The sequence below is a fragment of the Falco cherrug genome, chromosome 6 (genome assembly GCF_023634085.1).
Source record: "Falco cherrug isolate bFalChe1 chromosome 6, bFalChe1.pri, whole genome shotgun sequence".
NCBI classification, from domain to species: Eukaryota; Metazoa; Chordata; class Aves; order Falconiformes; family Falconidae; genus Falco; species Falco cherrug.
Window position 1 is genome coordinate 51,611,800 of NC_073702.1, and position 20,733 is coordinate 51,632,532.

General features: G+C 43.9%; 1 protein-coding gene and 1 long non-coding RNA gene across 2 annotated transcripts in view; one reads left to right on the forward strand and one right to left on the reverse strand.

Annotated features, from left to right (window-relative positions):
• TXLNB (taxilin beta) overlaps nt 1-10,528 on the forward strand; it is a 29,379-nt gene extending 18,851 nt beyond the window's left edge. Inside the window, exons 6-9 of the mRNA XM_005435799.3 lie at nt 2,198-2,272; nt 7,238-7,330; nt 8,437-8,532; nt 9,640-10,528. Coding sequence (XP_005435856.2) covers nt 2,198-2,272; nt 7,238-7,330; nt 8,437-8,532; nt 9,640-10,452 — 1,077 coding nt within the window. The 3' untranslated portion in view covers nt 10,453-10,528. The remainder of the gene's footprint in view (nt 1-2,197; nt 2,273-7,237; nt 7,331-8,436; nt 8,533-9,639) is intronic.
• Nucleotides 1-20,733, reverse strand: part of LOC114014970 (uncharacterized) — a 42,698-nt gene that overhangs the window by 15,745 nt on the left and 6,220 nt on the right. The window lies entirely within an intron of this gene.

A 20,733-nucleotide genomic window follows, 5' to 3' on the forward strand; every position in this document is an offset into this window, starting at 1 on the left:
TTTAGATGACCTCAGGCTGCATAAGAGTGCGTGCTAATTTGAGCAAGCCTCTCTGTGGCTTGCTTCCATTACAGAAGAGTTTATTAACTCCTGGATTTTTAGTGGCTGCAGAAGCTATGTGGGTCAATAAGAGAGAAGGATTTCATTAACAGGCAAAAGAAGCAACTTTTCTTTGCCTTCGCTGCCCACCTCGTGTGCTGTGGCAGAAGCATCACGCGGGAAGTGGGGCCTTTTCATTATCCCAGGCACGCTGGGCACGAAGGTAACCCTAGCTGAGATTTAAGCAATACAGTTAAAAGCCCAGTTCTTCAGAGTAATGACTGTACTAGAGATTGGGTATCTCGAAAGGTTTTCAAAGCACTTTTCATTAAAGCATTCAAACCAGACATCCTCTATTTCCTAAAATATAATAATAAAATAAATAAATAAATTTAAAAAAAACTCAAAACAACTAGCTATTGAAGAAAGTTGAAACTTAAAAATCCAGATTTCACCCAAACTTAAAAAAAAAATCTTTTTGTATATGTAGAAAATACCCTCTCCCAGGAAAACAAATGCATGAACTGAGGCTCATTTAACCCAGGCTACTCATACCATCTCTTTTTACTGGCTGTGACACAACTTACTTGAAATTTTAGCCAAGATCTAAACTGAATAATTTGACTTACCTCCCTTGAACCAAACATTAAATTAAATTCTCAAAGATTGAGAAGCAGGTATAAAACAAATAGAACATTGTATTTCTTCATGCATTGCATACTTGAGCTGTAAAACATTCTTATCTAGGAAACTGTAGATGATAAAAATTCAGTGTGTCCAACTCAAAAGGCCAAATCAATGGAAAAATATTTTTCTACAACTAATATATATATATATACACACACCCCTACATGGGCAACAAGTCTAATTCAGACAGTCTCTGTGCCACAAACAGCTGGAGGTAGGGAGGGATTTCATTATGGGGTTCAGTTAGCATCTGCAGGGTACATCCTCAGCTCTTTTGCCAGGTGGTATTCAAGTAGTTTACATATGTTATTTCCAACAAAATGGTTAGAATAAAAGTTTTTACTAGGGATCAAATACGTTTTCTGCATATGGTTCTACTCACCTTTCACTTCCAATGCAAGGGTAGGATCTACTGACTTACATGGCACTTTTATTTTCAATATATTTTCAGAGCACAACTGTGCTATTTCAAACAGTACAACTTAATCCAACAGAGGAAAGTCCTGTGGTAAACTAAATTGTTTATATCTCATTTCTCAAGCTATCATTAGCATTCTTTTTCTAAAATACATTTGGCCTAACCAGTAAAAATGCTTTATAAATGTTTAGTAGGTGAAAGGCACATCTCTTTAACACTTCAGTAAATGTTTCCTGCTTTCAGATTAAACCAATTACTACAAAATGACTACGTACTTTGGAAGTGCTGACTCAGAACTGCAGCCTGGAAAAGTCTCTGTACACCTCATTCCTATAATTCATTCAGCCTCGACTGACCCTTCCATCTGCAGCCTGCACATCAGAATGTCATTTTGCTGAATACCTTGAAGTAGAGAATCACATCTTCCCAGGAGCAGCCAGAGATGAAACTGCAGTCAGGCTCTTCCTGGGCTGCCTCCTTGATCTGAGGCATTTATCACCCTGAGCTGGGCTTCCCCACTGATGGCACGTTGATGCCAATGGAGCCCGAAGACAACAGTAAACCTGCGACAATTAGTATGAATTCCCTTTCTGAAAGCTTGCAGATTTTTTGAGGCACGTCTGGCTGTGACCATACCTGTATGCTAAGTCCTGATCGTTAATGCAAAAGGGAGTTTGCTGTTCACTGGAGAGCAAGACTTTGGCTAAAGTTGTGCTGAAATGAAAGTGCCAGAAAGTACCATAACCATTCTCTAGAAGTCTGGTGAAGATACAGTTAAATACTACACTTTTTAGAGTCCACTATGCTGCACACTTATTACAAGTAGGTTTTGAACTTCTATTCAAACAAACCTTTGGAAACCAAATGCCCTGTCCCATGACTCAGGATAGCACTAAATACTTTGTCTTGCCCAACGCCTCTAACTACACTCACCTGAAAGTTAGATCACTCGTTATCAAGGTATCAGTGTCAAAAGCATAGGTAGCTGCAGGATGAGGATTTCCAACTGATAAACCAGAGACCTAACAGTTTTCCTTTTGTTGTCTAAAACAGCTCCTGAACCAAGCTGCAGAATGGAAGCTCCAGGCCAAAATGTTAAAGGAGCAAGAGACTGTCCTACAGGCACAGGTGATGTAGGAGAGGTGATTGCATGGTGTGCCTTTGTTTCCCAGTTTTTAACCAATGAGGTACATTCCAGGTAAAGTATCCAAACTACTTTCTATGTATTCCTTCTAGCCTCATTCTACATCCCCTAGACTATTGTAAAGGAAAGAGATTATTTTCAAGCCAACTGTAAGGTAATGCCCATACTGTGGCATGTGGGTTGTTTAGTCTGGAGAAGGGAAGGCTCTGAGAAGACCGTACTGCAGCCTTTCAGTATTTAAAGGGGGCTTATAATAAAGATGGAGAGAGACTTTCTACCAGGGCCTGCAGTGATAGCACAAAGGGTAATGGCTTTAAGCTAAAAGAAGGTAGCTTTAGATTAGATATAAGGAAGAAATTCTTTACTATGAGTGTGGTGGCACTCTGGAACAGGTTGCCCGGAGAAGCTGTGGATGCCCCATCTCTGGAAATGTTCAAGGTCAGGTTGGATGGGGCTTTGAGCAACATGATCTAGTGAAAGATGTCTCACTCAAGGCAGGGGGTCCAGACTAAATGATCTTTAAAGTTCCCTTCCAACCCAAACCATTCTTCTATGGTGCTATGATTTATGAGTGTTTATAGTACTCAACCACATACCAATGTGTGTGCTTTGGCTTGACTATTCACCATAACTACCCTTCAAGCAGGTTTCTAACTCAGCAAAGCACTGAACATATCACAAAACATGTTTACCAAACTGGAGCTGAGGTACTCACACGTTTTTCTGGACTGGGGTGTTAAGGCAGTGTTTTAATCAACTTCGTCAGGAATTCTGCCTCTAAGGGCTTATACAAAGGGGCCTCTAGGATTTCAGGTTTTAGCTGGAATTTGAAACATTCAATAAAATAAAATTACTTGCCAAAATTACACTAAGAGTCAGGCTGGAGTGAAAGGCAGTAAAAGCAAGAAACAGCCAGTATATACTACACTTTGAGAGCAATGCAATAATCAGCCTTGAACACGAGTGGGATCATTAGATGACACGCTGGACTTTCACATCAAAAAGTGACAGCATCGGTAGATTTTTTTTCTTAGACTTACAGAAATGGTCATGTAGATTTATCTTCTTTGACCTGCCTGTGAGAAAGGTCTCGCCCAGCAGAGCTTTGGCAGGGGGGTGGGGGTGGCTGGCAGCCCTTAAGCCCCTCTGCAGCTGCCCATCTCCTCACCCATCAGGAAGTCCCCTTCCAGCCTTTGCTCACAGTTAATCATACTGGTAAGTTTTTCCAGGTCTGCCCTTGGAGATGGTCTATTTCCTACCTGTTGAGCACTCAGGAAAGGCTAGCACTAAACTGATAAACTGGGAACAGGCTAAGAAGGGTTTGGTCCTTCACATGTTTTTTCAAAGGCTAAGATAAGCCGGTAATGCACCAAAGAACATCACATAAACTGCTGCTGACACCAGTTTGACAGGTCCTGCAATCAAACCTCAAAGGCCTCCAGCTGAGTCTGGCCCAACTGCAAACCTGCTTCAAATTTTCTCATAGTGGTTTTAATTAAACTTCTATGTTCAACCAGAAAGAGTTTTGTATGCAGGCAGACCTCTGTAGCCAGTTTAATGAAACTGAAGGTATTGATAAAAGCTAGAATATATTAAGCACACATTTGAAATGCTAAAATTGTTTTAGAAAAATCCAGTCAAACAAGTCTGCAAAGGCATTGATAATACATGTGCCCCTTGCGGGCTTGTGTAGATGAAAATTAAGTGATTCGCTTGCTGAAGTGGAATATGCAGTAAGGTGTTCTGCTGAAGTGTGAGGGCCCGGTCACACAGCAGCCTCCATTTGGAGTTACTGGGAATAACAACAGGTAGTAGTAGTAGTAGTAGTAGTATTTCCAGTATGGTAGCACTGAAGGGCCTCCCTCATGGACCAGATGTCATCACACAGGTCACTGTGCAAGTGCAGAACAGAAAGAGCATAAAGAGCTCCTTGATGCAAACAGCACAAAACAAGAAATGGATATTAACAGAGGAACAGCTACGTGGAAATTATGAGAAGACGTTGGTCAGTGGGATAAGGAGAAGCCATAATGTAGCCCTCACAGGCTGCTATAGTGAGTGAGATACCACTCCATTTTACAGGAGGTAATGAACACCCGCTGCTTCCTTGAGCTGGAAGGAATTGGGGGACTCAGTGTGCCTGAGACAGCCAAATCGGGCTCTTCAAATGGTGACAGGGATCTGGCACCACCTGAGGGAATACACCCAAACCATGGTGGTGCTTCCCAGGATGTTGCACACCCTCCCCAGGCATGTTGCTTAGGCGGACATTTTTAGCTCTGTGCTTTACAATAAAGCAAGAAGATAAAAGTCAGCTGAGGGTTTTAATTTTTGGTAGCTGTAGTAGTGCAACCAGTGGGCTATGGCAACCAAGAATGTAAGCAGCACCCTTGCTGTAGCACCCTCATGGCATGGTGATGCTGAGCTGCCTCCACTTCCATGTTCCCACCTGGCAGCAGTGCTGCCTCCCCTCTCCCTGCCCACACTGTTAGGGTGCTGGGCAGCAGCAAGGGGTCCTCATCTCCTTAACTGAGGAGCAAGAGTGCCTGCTCCTAGTGAGAGACAGCTCTCAGCCTGTTTCCAGCCACTATGAAAACATTCATCTACTATTCAAATTTAAGTTACAGAAGCTATTCTTGGTGCTGTGGTACTGCCTAGGGCCCCAGCTGAGATCAGAGCTTGCCCTGTTCAAACCTGAAAGGTTTTTAATCTAATTAAACAATAGGCAAAAGTTGGAAAGGAAAAGCAGAGACAGAAAATTGAGATGAGGTTTTTTTAAGATGACAGCTCTGGGCTAGGAGCCCCACTTTGCTGGCTCCCCACCCCTGCTCCCTTGCTTGGCTTTGGGATGCTTAGGCATTTCTCCTTGGATCCATGACATCTATTCCAAACATCTCATTTGGTATCAGTGTCCCACTGTGGCACTCAGGTTGCTAAAACAAATCCCGCTGAGTTTCTGTTTGTGCATAGGTCACAGATCTGGCTACAGCCTGATATAAACACATACATGCAAGCTTCATGTCAGCTAGCTCCGATACCGGCACGACAGAGCTCTGCACGGATTAACCTCCCATCCTCCCATCCTCCCATCCTCCCATGCCTTCACCCAGCTCAGCGGGGAAGGGCTGCAGCTAGTGCTGTATTCACACCCAGACACCTGAGCACTGCAGGCTGCTCTTGAACCTCCCATTGCTCTGTGCCCACCTCACCTCAGCCCCTGTGTGTTACACCAATCACTCTTTTTCTAACGAGAGCTGTCAGGCTGGGCAGATGAAGTGTCTGATCACCTAAACGCTGCTGGGGGTGCTCTGGCACCGGAGGGAAGTCAGTGAGTTGGAGCTGGTCTTCTTTTCCAAAGAGCAGATAACCATGTTTTAGCTATATAGCATCCTGCATTATTTTGGAGCTTTGAAAGTGCTTTTTCCACCCAGAAAAAAAAACCAACCCAAAAACAAAGGAAGCAGAAAACAGGAAAACCTTGCAGAAAAAACTAGCCTCAGATCTTTAGAACATCTTTTTTTTTAAACATGCACAGATTTTACATATAAAAATATGTATTACTGACAAAATACAGCCACAGATTAACTTTCACATGGCTACCAGGTATAAATTGATAGCAAAATATGGAGCCTTAATAGTCTTAAGTGCTGTCACATTGCAACAGATCTTTCTTCTGCTTCTGCTTCATGAAGTGAAGTGAAACTGGCAGAAGAGGCTGGCAGGGGATTATTTTCTCTGCCTTTGCTGGCCTTGCCCGTAGCTGCAGTCCACACACAGCTACAAAACAGAGCTGACAAGGTGCCCTCCCAGCTCACTCAAGCCACAGTGCACGGATGCAGCTTGAAGGAATCCAGTGCAGAATCACGGTGATGTGAGGCAAAGGCTGGGCTTCGCTTACTGGTGGGGCTACCCTGCATGACAGATAACATAGGAAGGGAGCAGCGATGCTCCCCTTCGATGGTGGAGTCGCATTGAGGCACATCAAGTGCAGCTCCTGGCCATAGCCTGGGCCACCGAGTGGGGAACGGAAAGATGAAGAGGGTAAACTGTGGCTGCAGCGTGATGTGGGGTTGCCTCCCCCCCTGCTCACTTGGACATCAGAAGCAGTGCAGCCAGGGTAGCATCCAGCTCCCAGTCTGGCTTGTTGGGGAATCAAGAAGGCAGGTAAACAGCTAGGCAGCCAGGCTGCACTGAGTTCCTCTGCTAAAGCCTGCCAGAGCTGATACCCTGAGGTTAGAGTTTGGCGCTGTCTGCGTGGTGAAGCAAGGCTCAGAGCACAGGCACGGCTCTGACCATGCCGGCTCTCACCTTGAGTTAATCCCACTGCCTGGTTCTGCACAACACCAGTGGTTGGACCAGCTCAGATTAGTCTCTTCCCATGGAGATGGCACAGGGATCACATCATTCTCTTCCATTCCGTAGGTCATCCTAGAAGTCCTTTCCTGTAGATGTCAGCCACAACTGTACACAGAAAAGAAGTGTACAGGGCTTGTGCAGAAAGGCAGGGGCTGGAAATCTTTGCTGACTTTGCTGCTGTCCTCTTGAAGTCTCTACAGAGTTACCAAGGGAAATATTTTTGGAAGCCTCCACTTCTTTTGCTTCTGGACACGCTGTGTAGAGACACCATAGCTGGAACTTTCACAATAGGGCACTCATAATTCTCAGATCTTTTTTAAATCTCTGGCCTGCATCTTTCTGTTCTTCCTCAGTTTACCTTTCTGCAACAGAGGAATCATAATAGTTTGCAATCTTAAAAAGATGCAGAGAGTTTCAGTTCCCTGATATTTGTGCTTTGTGGTCTCCAAACATAAGTGAATTTCCATGTCTGAACACAATACTTACTAACTTCTACCAAAGTAGAAGTTCACCATCCTGGAGTCTCTGAAATTATTGTGGTGTTTGTTTTTTTGGGTTTTTTTTTTTTGTTTTGTTTTTCTCTGTTAATGCAGATCACTCTCTACTCGGAAAGGTTTGAAGAATTTCAGAAGACATTGACCAAAAGCAATGAAGTGTTTGCCACATTCAAACAAGAGATGGAGAAAGTGAGTAGCAGCTCACGCCTGAACTCTGTGCTTGACACTTTCCTTTTAGATTTTGTTGTTTCTCACTGCAATAATTTTATCTGGGGTCCAGCCATTTCTGCACATTTTGGCGAACAATCTCATCAACATCCAAATAACATCTGGGGCACCCTCAGCCACAACTGATAGCAGCTTAGACTTCAGCACTGCAAACTGAACTTTTCACTCTCCCTATCAGCTAAAACCGAAGTTGCCTGGAAGAATAAACATTTTACCTAAAACCTAATATGGTGGTTGGGTATAGAACCCTCAGATACCAAAGGGGGAGTCTAGAGCTGAATTTGTCAGCCCATGTCTTCAGGAGTGCCCAGAGCCTCCTGGGTGACTGGCATTGATAAGAAAGGTTGATGCAGGCTATATGTCAGTCTACAGGCGTCAGCTGAAGCCCACCGACACCTTCCCACCATTAAGCCCAAGTTACCGCTTCCTTGCAGCTGGGGTACTTATTTCCTGTAATGAATGGGAGTCAAAAAACAAACACACCCACATGTTGTTCCCACTGTCATAATAAACCATGTTCTGCTCTGCCACCAGGGCCCGAAACCCTGGTGCCCTGATCCATGCAACCTCTAATGATCTTCACAGAGAGTTCACTCTGCAGAAAACCAAAGGGAAAGATGATGCTGTTTAGCTAGCGGTGTGTTTTGGAGGTAGTATGGAGGTGACTAATCCAGAGGGTACTTCCTTGGCACTGCTGGCTCAGGAGATACAAGCCCTTCTTTAACTTCCCAGCAACCTAACACTGTGGTCTGGTAATGAGACAAACCCAATAATGCCACCTTTTCTTTGCCTTTTGTTTTCATGATAGTTTGTACTCTGGGAGTTGGCTATACTTTTAACTGCATAATCAACTGGCCCTACTTTAGGACTACAGACTGAAGGCTGAAAGTTATAGGGCAGCTACTTAAAATTCATCCCTTAATGAAAATTATTACTTAGCACAGCCACTACAGCTGCTGGTAGCAGAGTTATGAGTATAGCCAAAGACCTGAATAAAAGGGATGCCCTAATTTAATCTGAAGTGTGGAATTCCTGTTGTGATTCAGCTTTTCCTCCCGATTCTATAGATGACAAAGAAAATGAAGAAGTTGGAAAAGGATACTGCTACATGGAAATCCAGGTTTGAGAACTGTAACAGAGCATTACTGGACATGATTGAAGAGGTGAGCAGTCTCTTTCTTCTCAGGATGGACCTCTTTCCCCATGTAAAGCTTTAACTAGGAGATGCGAGAACTTGAAACTGTCAGAAGTCAATGAAAAATTTGTTCTTGAATCTAAGTGTCTTTTTTTCAAGCTAACTTAATAATTAGATGTCTTTTAAACAAAGACAGTCCCAACTGCTGGGGCTTTTATATTGTGCAGAGACCTTCATTATGTCCATGAGAAACTGAATTATGCAACTGTGAATTTTAAGTGCTCTAAAAATGTGTGATTGTTAATGCTCTCACATAGAAGCAAATTGGCATTAGCTCACTTCATGCTACTTTCTTTCTGCACAAGAGCATCCACCCAGGGAATTAATGTGCTCTAGCTAATGAACTTTAAATTCACGCCTTTCATTAACTTCCTGTGTAGGCAAACTCTAAGAGCCAAAAGCAAGTACTGTGGCTCACCATAGTTTTAAAAATGCTGTCACAGGGGCATTGCAGAGGAAATTCATAAGCATGTTGGAACTTGTTCAAACAAGATAAGACGCTTGCCTGAAGTTTCACCCCAAACTTACACTGAACTTGGACCGGGTCCTTCTGGTTAGCTTTGTAGCTCTGTGCTATTGCTATTTCTGTGGGTTTCTGTATCTCTTGTTTCATCACTGGGTGTAGAAGCAAGAAAATGTTCTAACTCAGGCTGCTCTCACAGAACCTAGAAGCAAAATAAACAAAAAATATAATACAGTTGGTTTTCTCCCAAATTCACACTAACACCCACCACAAGTCTAGGTAGGCTTTTGGATGCTCATCTGTACGGACATCCACTACGTTTTTCCATCTCTACAGATCATCAACAGGTATTTCTGCAAATGTTTTTGAGAGAAACTGATGTGAGTCTGTATGGGGAATGCTAATACACTGCAGTAACAGGAGCGAATGTCCTCTTGAAGCTTCAGTACAAAAGACCATAGTTATTGTAGAACAGCTGGTGAAAGCCAGCTACCTGGCACAGTCCTGTGAGGGCTGCCTACATCTCAGATTGTTTCCTAATTGCCAGTTCCACCAATTAACTGCATGCACTCAAACTCAGTCCACAACTTTGTCTGATGTCTTTGACCACAGAAAGCCATGAGGTCCAAGGAATATGAGTGCTTCGTGCTGAAAATCCAGAGGCTAGAGAACCTTTGCCGGGCTTTGCAGGAAGAGAGGAATGAATTGTACAAAAAAATAAAGCAAGCACAGTTCCCTGAGGAGGTGAATGGAAATGGTGTCTTAGAAGAAGATGACGACACTGATATGAGCCCTTCCTCCTCTGAGCAGGCAAGCATTGAGCTGTGCACTGCTGATGAAAGCATGCTGAAGGAGCTGGCTGAAGCTTTCAGTGTGTCACACAAGGCAGAGGAGTCCCTCTCAAGCAACAGCAGCAATCCAGAGACCTGTGATGCTCAAACATGTAATGCTGTCCTAGTGTCAGAGCTCCCCTCTCCTCTCACCACACAGTCAGAGGCTGGGAATTACTGTGAGCAGCCCAGCACGAGCACACCAACACCCACTGAACACATGCCAGCACCCACTGGGAGCACGCCAGCACCCACTGAAAATATGACGATGCCCACTGAGAACATGCCAAAGCCCACCAAAAGCATGCCCACGCTCCCAGAAAGGGTGCCAAAACCCACAGAAAGTGTGCCAATACCTCCCAAGAGTGTGCCAGTACCCGCTGGGAACATGCCAAAACCCACTGAAAGCATGCCAGCAACCCCCGAAAATATGCCAACACCCACACAAAACATGCCTTCTCCCCTTGGGAATATGCCAGGACCCACAAAAAGTCCACCAAAAGCTGCAGAACCCGTGGATGACCCAGCAGAGCAGTCTGCCCAAGGTCAGTCTGCAGAGCAAACAGGGGACACAGACATGGAAGCAGTGGATTGAAGACACTGGTGTGTCCAGGCTTGTCTTCTACAAATCACAGCTCTACTTTGTCCTCTAAATTGATACCCTTTTTTTTTTTTAAAAAAAAAAATAAACAAAAAGTGGGTGCTAAAACACACGCGCATATCTGTAGGCAAATGTAATCCACTTCTCTTTGCTACCACTGTCCAGTAATAATGGGTCTGGGAATTTTGCTGCCTTCATCCGCTTGAAGTATAATATTTTCTTAATGACAGGAAAATACATCGAAATTACAGGATCTTTTTTCCCAGGCATAATGAGTCATCTCATTCAGCAAAATAATTTTAAACTGTTGAAGTTTTGTGTTTCAAAAGTCATTGCAATTCACATACATATATTTAAAGATTCATAATTAATTGTATCTATTGGTTATGACGTTGTGTGAAAGATGGCCTACTTGGACACATAGTGATTTTAATGGGGTGAAAGGAATCTGTAATTACAAAGTAACATAGTGAAACCATCAATGTGGTCAGCCATACCCAAGGAGAGGTGCAGTAACTGAAGGTTAATTTTGGTATGAGTAAACTACTGCTCCGCACTGTGGCCGGAGCACCCACAAGCTCTTAGCTTTACCTTCAATTGGTCTTTTCTGCTTAGCATTGTAAAAGACCTTTTGTTTTTAACGTTAACTACAGGGGAGGGTGGAACTTTTCCAGATTCCTCATAAAATGACTGAAAACAACAGCAATTTCCACACTGATGGCAATTCCCAAGGTAGGGGTCACAACCCTCTTTCTGCATCCAACAGAAACCTGCTAGTTTGTCATACTGTTTGGGGTCATGAGCCTAACAGTGGGGCTCACGGCTGTTTCCAGCTCACAAATGAGGTCAGAAGTTCGGAGGCTGGTTGCAGATCCCAGCTTCTAGGCCAGGAGCAGAAAGCAGAGTGGAGCTACACTAGAAGGTACCAGGATGTATTCCAGAAGATACCCCTGAGATCATGCTTCTGGATGGTGCCCTCTTCCCCCAGTCATGGCCACAGGAACCTCTCCACCATAGCATCCTCCTGGCCCTGCTGCATGTGCTGATGATCCCAGAAGGGTGAGCACACTCACCTGTCACCTCATTCATTGGAGTACAGCACAAGTAAATAGCCCAGGAGCAAGTAGGTACCAGGAAAGCAGGAATCCCTCTCACAGACACCTTTGGGAACCAGCTGCATTCTCATCCCCCCTCTTGTCTAACCGGCTCTGCCCGTCTGCCTGCCAACACACCATTGCTTAATAATGTACCTACCTTGTCAGAAACTGGTTGATTCTCTGCCAAGAACAAAGATGAAGAGGGAAGGGGGCAAGAGAGGGTACCTACCCAGAGAGCTGTATGCTTTCAAGTGAGGAGAGTAAGAAGGCTTTTTGGAAGAAGGATAAAAAAGTCCTGTTGGCACATTTCTTGTTTCTCACCCCCTTCCTCCGAATTCAGACCAGACCTTGTGGAGTCTGAGCGGGATAGCTTAAGAATTTGAAAAGGGCAATTAAACAAGATGTCCAGAGGCTGGAAAGGGAAATGTTACAACCAAACCAACCCATGTTTATAGACAGATCCCAACAAGACCCTGAAGACAAAGTGACTCATTCAAGCCGGAGTTGAAATACAGGTGAATCAAGAGTGAAGATGCCATCCTTGGCAGACGGGTCAGCCCTTCCAGCACGCCACCCTTCAACGCAGGGCTTGAATCTTTGCTTACTTGCCAGCACGGCCCACACCCTGGTTAAGCATGTTTGTGTCTGCAGTGCCTGGTTCAGCCTTTTCAAGAGCTAACCATTGGAGTATACAGAGCGTAACTTGCAACAGTTTTGATATGGCCTTACGAGTAGCTACTATGGCTAGTTTTCAAATATTGATGCCTTATGTTAGGTATGAAGACTGACATGCCTTTCTTCACCTGAAAGTAGATCATTCAGGTCTTAGGTACCTTAAGCTCCTTTTATAAGCAGTGGAGAATAATAGGCATCATTCAAGGACAAGTCATCTCACAGTAAGCCTGGCATCCAAGACAGGAGAAATTACATTCTCTCTGAAGATGCCATTTCTCTTCACTGATTCTAGAGTCAGCCTAAGATAACTGGCTTAAACTTAAAAGGTTTATTATTAGGTGTCTAAATAAGGCAAGATGAATCCCATAAAATGTTCAGATTCAAAGCCCTAAGTGAATGGCCATATCTGAAAACCAAGGCAGTTATGTGCCTGTGAAAATGTTAACCTTTAACAAATCCTTATCCTAAGATAAAAAGTTATACTCACCTTATTTACTTTCTTTTGTTTCCATTGACTTAAGTCTGTAGAAATATCGTTTCCATTACAAGTTTTGTTTGTTGTTATGGTGACTTTTAAAATTAATGCAATTTATATAGCCATTAATGTCTTTTTTCCTTTCTTGGTCTTATTTAATTCTGTTGCCATTTTAGCAATTATCTGCATGAGTCCAACTTATTTTTTCTTCAAGTAGGCCCTTAGAATGCTTTTAGTTGTTGAAGTTTTCTTATATATTCAAATATTCAATTACATAATAATAATTATCAACATGGCCTTGCAACATCAAATTAGTTCTATTTTACATAATCATTATGGTCGCATCTTTAATTATATAATTGTTGCCTCATATGTTCCAACTTCGGCAAGCAGGGAAACGAGGTTCCTACAGATAAAAACTTCCTAAATAGTCATGATTGATTCCTACAGCATCATCCCTCATGAATAATTACACAGCCTTCTGGGAAAATCACTCCTACTCTATTCCACTTTGCTCATTTTCACCCTTTTAATTCTTGCATCTAAAACTGCACTCACATACTTGCAATTCTTATTACTCTGTGAGTTTCCACCCACGTGCCTGTTCCTTCTCTTTTTCCATACCAGGTACCAACTGCATTTTACCCCAGCAGTTTCATCCTTGTTCTCAGTGCATACATACAACACTGGAAGCATAGGAGAGTGACCCTCCCGGATTTTAGTTCCAGGATTGGGCCTCACATCTTTGCAAGAGATGGGAGAAAAAATTGTAGGGAAAATTCTGGCTGATCCCAGGCTGAATTACGAGCATTTAGAGTCAAACTGTGGGGATGGTTTATGTGTAATCTCATGGCCTGTAGAGCTGTGGGAGGCTGGAGTACCCTCAATAGAGGCAGAAAATCTGTAAAAATTCACCACGCGCCTGTTCGTCATCCATTGCGTCAGACTGGCAATTTGAACCACCATCACCATCACAGAGTTCTGTGTGTTAACCTACTTCCTCTCACTCTTCATCAACACTATTTGCTGTCTTCCTCTTGCTCTCTTCTTGTACTGGTACCCAACACAAAAGTGCCTTTGTGTGGTAGTAATGTCCTTGTGAAAAGCCTCTGGGACTGCAGTCTGCACATAAGCTCACTGCATTTCCCTCAGGTACCTCTGTGCTCAAAACACAGAAACCCACCACACTTTTGTGATCATTCGGAGGCGGTAAGTCGCAGTGAGATGTGCATCTTCCCTGCTGCTCATCCTTATCATACTTCCAGTCTCATGAATCCTGGTGTGTGCTGTGGTTGCCTCCTTCAGTCTTACTTTTATTTCACAGTTAGTCCCACACCACCAGGCACAGATTTATGGGGGGGAAAGGTGCTGATGGTAGCTATATCCTTCTTACTAAAATCACCCATTGCTGCACTGCTTTTGAACCAGCAACAGCCTTTATTTGCAAAAGTTGCAAGGAAGGAACAAAAATATTTTCCCTTTCTGCATGCCTGACCTTTGTCACCTCAAAAATTTAACAGCTCCCCTGCTGAACATATAAAACACAACATTTTTCAATAACCTAGAGTTTATCCAAATGTGAGGGGATTTTCATGATGACAGCTAAAATCATATCCATGATGCTAACATGACCCTCTCACCTAATTTCTGATCCCTGTGGCAGACCACAGTAATGATGAATCTTGTTGATGAGACATTAGTAAGGAACAGCTAATCTATTTCAGCTTAACTTTTCCCACAAAACTGAACAGAAGTAGACGCAGGCATGGAATATATAATCCAGATGACAGAACTGGAGCAATCGTGTAAGTGACCCAGATCAGGGACGTATGGTAAATAGCAGTGAAACTTTCATTCTAGGCTTCACTATCAATGTCATCTTTAAATTCACTTTGTCAATCAGATTGCAATCAACCACATATGCAGTTGTCTGCAGATTCACACCACCCCTCTCTCTTCATGATGAACATCAGCGCACTCATCAGTATTGAATTTAGACTTTTCTTTTTACTTTATTAGGAAATGGCAGCAAGACTCATTCCTCTCCTGGGCGCACACACTACCCCTGCAATACCATTCATACTAATGTTTACCCATGACTTTTGCTGAACCAAGGGGCAAGCATAAGGAATGGACATAACCCTGCCCTTGAGTCAGCCTGTCCAGCAAAGCAGCACATGCCAGCTGGGTGAGGGAGTCAGGAGGACAGGGAAGGGCAGACAGGGAGAAACAGTGTTTGCTGCACTGGCGGGCTCCCCTTCCCTTGAATTTTTTGCACTAACATGCTTCACTACTGCGCAATGTTGTTTTTTCTACTTAGAAAAGACTTATCACATCCCTTTCAAAGATGCAGGAGGAGATGATGGCTGTGGCTGTGGCAGGACAGTGCTGGGACAGCGTTCAAACCCCAGGGGAACCCAGAAACATGAACATCCACAGTGTCCACTGGCTCACAGCATCACATGGCTCACAGCTCAGGTCACCCTGCAGCCCTGGCCGCTCATCACACTTGACCCAACACAGAAATCCAAGTGGTAATTGCTCATGGGCTGCAGATGGCTGAACAAACCATGGGCCAGCTCCGCCGCCGCAGGCATGGTGAGGAGTGGCAGAGGTTCTCACCTTTCAGTCCTGACACTGGGAGGGGGGTGGCAAAGAAAGACACCAGGGCATATGCCATTTGCAAGCAATTTTCTACATCAGCAAAGTAGCTTCCACACTCCTTATATTTGGAGATGGTCTGAAAAAAAGGGGCATATGAAGATCCAAAAGAGGCAATGGTTCAGAAATAAGACCAGAATAGCGTACTTTACAATATCTACATTACATGTGTATGGGCAAGGGTCTAAAGGGAATGATCTTTGCTCTCTGCCCCTAGCCCCTACTCAAGGGACCCATATAATGTAAGCATGTCCAGACAGAGCAACTGAAGTCATGCATCCAGGCTAGGACAGTCCTGGATTTACCCTGAGGATGTGACAAAGGCATGCAAACACACCCATTCATGCTGTTTAATGAGGCATGTGGTCTCTGTCCCATAAGGAGGGAACAAGCACATCATCCTCCTTCCCTGTCACAGCTGCTTAAGGCCCTGACTGGAAGAATGGGAAAAGCTTCACATTGCCCTGTATTTGGATCCTGGCTTCCCCGCCCCTACCCCCCCACCCCCCCCGCCATGCATTTCTGATTTAAGGTTACTTCCTCTGTTTATCCAATTGAAAATATTTTTATGCTTAAAATAAAAAAAGGGAAAGGCTTAAGTGCAAGTCTGTCTCTGACAAAGCAGGCTTCAGCTTTGAGGCGCAGATAAAATACAGTCCAGCCTGAGAGAAAGACAGCCTTAGCAAAATACTGAGCACAAAAAAGGATTCTAATGAATTCAATGAAGAGAAGAAGAAAATACCTCATTTTCACTGGTCAAGAAAACAAGTTCTGTATTAGTAGAATATTCTTTTTTTTCCCTGGAAAATAAAAAGAAGGAAAAGGGGGGGAAAAGGATGTTCAGGAAGCCCTCTTATTTGCATGAATCATTTTAGTCATTGGTTATCAAAATCCACCACAGAGAGTGACTTCAGAGGATCTCAAAATGCTTTTCAAGCTATAAATATTAAGGAATTACTTATGATTTCACTTTGGGCTGAGGGCCACCTGCTCTGGGTTGTAAACAACAGCAATACACTGCAGAAACATAGACTCTTAGGGCAGTGGCTTTCACTAGGTATAAAACTTCAGAGCAGAACCCAAGCATTAACTGTCTGGTAAGAGAAAGAAACCTTTTCAATGATCAATTTCCTAATGGCTTAATTTTTTGTACCTTGCCCTGATAATTCTGGCAATGCCATCCGCAGAAAACAAAAGGTCCAGATCTTTTCAGGTGTAAACCAGAATAGCTCCTTTGGAGCCAGCTGAGCTCCACACACTAATGTCCGATGAGAATCCCATCCAAGGGGCTGAATTACTGGGCCATTAGCAAGCCCTCTGTTCCTGTGAAGTGAACATTTTACCCAGACATTTTACTTCAGGGGCCCTGAGATAAAAAGAATGGATTTACTCAATTAGAATTTGGCCAACACATTGCATTTAATGAAGCTACTTTTAGGAAAAGTGCCAATAAAGCAATCTTTATTGACTACAAGTAGCCATGGCCTCTGCTCTGTAACTCATCCAAACACCAAGTGCTGCAATGCTCCAGCTCACATCTTCTCATCAGAAAGGATAAAAGGCAGAGCACCACCTCTCCTATGAAGACAGGCTGAGAGAGTTGGGGTTGTTCAGCCTGGAGAAGAGAAGGCTCTGGGGGGACCTTATAGCAGCCTGCCAGTGCCTAAAGGGGGGCTACAGGAAAGCTGGGGAGGGACCTTTCACAAGGGCATGCAGTGATGGAACAAGGGAGAATGGCTTTCAACTGAAAGAGGGTAGATTTGGATTAGATATAAGGAAGAAATTCTTTACCGTGAGGGTGGCAAGGTGCTGGAACAGGTTGCCCAGAGAAGTTGTGGATGTCCCCTCCCTGAAGTGTCCAAGGCCAGGCTGGATGGGGCTTTGAGCGACCTGGTTTAGTGGAAGGTGTCCCTGCCCATGGCGGGGGAGGTGGAACTAGATGATCTTTAAGGTCCCTTCCAACCCAAACCATTCTATGATCCTATGATTTCTTCAATCACTTCACCCACTTCCTGTAGCTCTTCACTCTTTCTCACACTTCTCCCACCCAATGACAGATCTAAACCTACTCTGCTTGCTGCAGCTTGCTGGATAGTCCTTGTTAAAAATAGAACAAAATATGATTAGATTCAGGTTTCATTTCACATGAGATCTAGGTCAGGGCTGACAATACCATTTGAGCTGCTGCAACAGCTCTCTGTCTCCACAACGGGGGAGGTCCTGCTCCTCGCACCGGCTTACAGTTCTGCAGAGCCTCCTCCGCACTGGCTCAGGCACTTGTCAGGCTCTCTGATGAACTGATCTAACTCATGAGCCCAACAGAAAAGTAATCTAACTAAGGAACAAAGGATTCTTTTCCAGCATGTTAGAGTGCTGATGCATGAAGTGGGAATAGTCCTTCTGGCAGCAGCAAGCTACTAGGCCAGCTCAGGTGTACCAAAATCCTGCTCACTTACTACTCAATTGCAGCGCTACCCAAAATGTGATCTTACTATTGCTACAGCCAGCACAGAATACAGGACCAGACGGGTGACTGTTGTGAGCAGCTGGGTATTTGTTATTTCTTAAGGACTAGCTGCCACCAAAGGAGTTCTCCTTCCCCTGCTTCTGCTCCTCTCTTATTTGGGTGCTGGCACCCCTCGACCCAGCTGTGGCTGGTTTGGGGTTTAACCTGGTGGAAAATTATTCTTGCAAAAGCAAAACCATTTTTTTTTTGCTGTTGTGGCTCCCAAAACTGGCTTATAATTAGGTTGGGGTACTAGTGCTTTACTCAGTGTGGAAACTGTGAAAAGCCGAGGGTTTTTGAGCACTCATGCCCCCACACACCAGTAACACTCGGGCCATGAAGAGCTCCTCTGGCAGATCACTCTTATTTCACACCACTTCCAGTTTGCAAAGCTGGGCAGTTTTCTAGGCTAAAAAAGCTACCTCGAATGGCAGGTTGTGGCAGCCCAGAGGGAAAAGCTGTGCTATACAACACCATGGGCTCCTTAAAGAATGGGCTATGGTCTAGGCACCAGGGAATTGGAGAAATCTCTGAGGTCCCAGAACCATGTGCCAGCTCAGTGAGGCATGCTTTGGACATAGGTCTAGGCACTTTACCAAGACAACAGGGCTGGGAGAGCTGGCTTGTGCAATTCGGGTACACGGACCATGCCAGACCTCACCCAGACAGGGAGCCTTTCAAGGTCCCTCCATAATTCACCAGGTGTCAGCAACATTAAAGTTGGGCACTGTGACACTCAGTCCACTTTTCAACCCATCCCTTTGGAGGGTATTACTTAACACAACAACAGAAAAAAGCAATAGCTTTTTTAAAATCAGCATTTGTTGAGATTTGTTGGTGTTCTGGATTTTCTGTTTTGTCAGTTTAGGTGGTCCCAGTGCCCTACAGCTAACACCAGAAAAAGCTTCAGCTTACAAACTGCCAGCTAGTTCAGTTTCTGAAAAACAAAGTCGCAAGTTGAACACCTCCAGTGTCACAGCAATTGTACACAGAAAGAACCTTAAGCAAGTCCCAAGGGGTAAGTCCAGTTGTGCTAGTCATCGTGTTACTCAGCTGTCTCTTCCCGCATGTCTCCACCAGTTTTCCACAGAATTAAAAATAAAATGCTGCTTCTAGCAGTAACACGACTTACAACTTCTTCCCCTGCCCCCCCATTCAAGGCATCACTGCCATCCACATGCTGCACCCACTGCCCTCATCAGTGTGCTGCTGCATGGCTGCACTTGAACTAGGTTGCTCAAACAATTCAGGTTAAAAATACTCTCACCGCTACCACCGCCAAGAAGAGCTAATTTTATCTCAGATCATTGCAGTGATCCAGTTGGGGTTTTTTTGACAGTATCTCATGAAACTGTGACCTGAATTCTGGTGACAATAACTGCCAATTGAACTTCATCTATCCTTGGCTCATAAAGGAATTCACACATTTGGATGTTAACTCTGGAGCATAATGTTGTTCTCAGAGTTAACAGTAGCCTTTCCATTGACTATTTTAGCAGATGTCTCCTGGACTGAAAATAGAATTTGAAAATTTCTATTTTAAATCTCAGTCTGACCCTCTACACAAAAGACAGGGAAGCCACTATACCCAACATACGATGATAATGACCAGCTCCAGTGTTTAGAACTGTGAGTTACATCTTCTGCTCACAAAGAAAATGAAATGTCTCACGCTTCCATATGGACACCCTGGTTCTCATGCACGAGAACAGGTCCTGTGCCAGCAGCAAGGTGATTGCTCAAACTTCAAGGATCATTTCTCTGCTCTCAGTCACTCTGGTAGATCCTAACTGGAAAATTCCCTCAGCAATATGAATGTACTGAGTTTCTTTCTTTGCTTATTGTACTACAAAATGTTATTAAATTAATGTCTATAGACTATGGCATCCCAGAACACAAGACTCATCTTTCTGTTACACCAGAGGCTGAATGTAATGTAAAGAAAATGAGGCATTTGTTTCAAAGAAAGAAAAAAAGACAGTGTGGTCAGTGTCATTTTTATCAGAAGCAGCCTTTTTTTGTGGCTTGGTAATGTAGTGCTACCTCCTGAAATTCAGAGTCATATCTGAATTACATCAACTGGAGACAGTTGTGGGTTCAAGTTTGTGCTTCTACACCATTGCTAGACTGCCAGACCATTGCAGAAATCCACACTTTTGACTGGTGGTATTCTGTACAACTAGCAAGTTTGTTCAGAAAAATCTTGACAACAGAAACAGCAGCTTGACATAAGAGACAGGAGGAGATGGACCTGCTGCCACAAGAGATGTCTTACCCAGCAGCAGTTCTCTGCACCTGCCTCGGTCAGCCCACTCCTCTTAATCTATCACTTTTTTCATCATTAAATACACTCACACCACTAAAATATAGATTAAAAGCACCATATGTTCAGCTGGCTGCCCAGAAAGGAGATTAAACTTTTCCTTCTGTAAAAGATCACATTTACCTTGTGTGTGCAGAACAGTGGCCATTAACCCACCCAGGCTTTCCACACCTTTAGTTTACGATATTTGCTATCATCTATTTCTATGTCTCTAATATACACATACTAATAGAGATTCTTGATGGAACACAGCTTCATCTGCATTTACCAGTGAATTAACATATACCATATTAAGATCTTAATTATATATTAACATAATGTATCATATGATGTAGCATGTTGTACTGTAGCTGTGAAGCACATAGACCTGCAGAGCCGTAGTAAGCACGTTAATGGTGCAAGCTGCAGAAACAGGCTGCAACGTTGCTGCTCTGCTTAGTGCCTTTCCCCGCCAGGGAGTAGCGGGGGTCTTTACGGCACCCTGGAGAATCCCATCAGCACTGGTAGGTAGCAGGGGGAGACGTACAATACCAACACC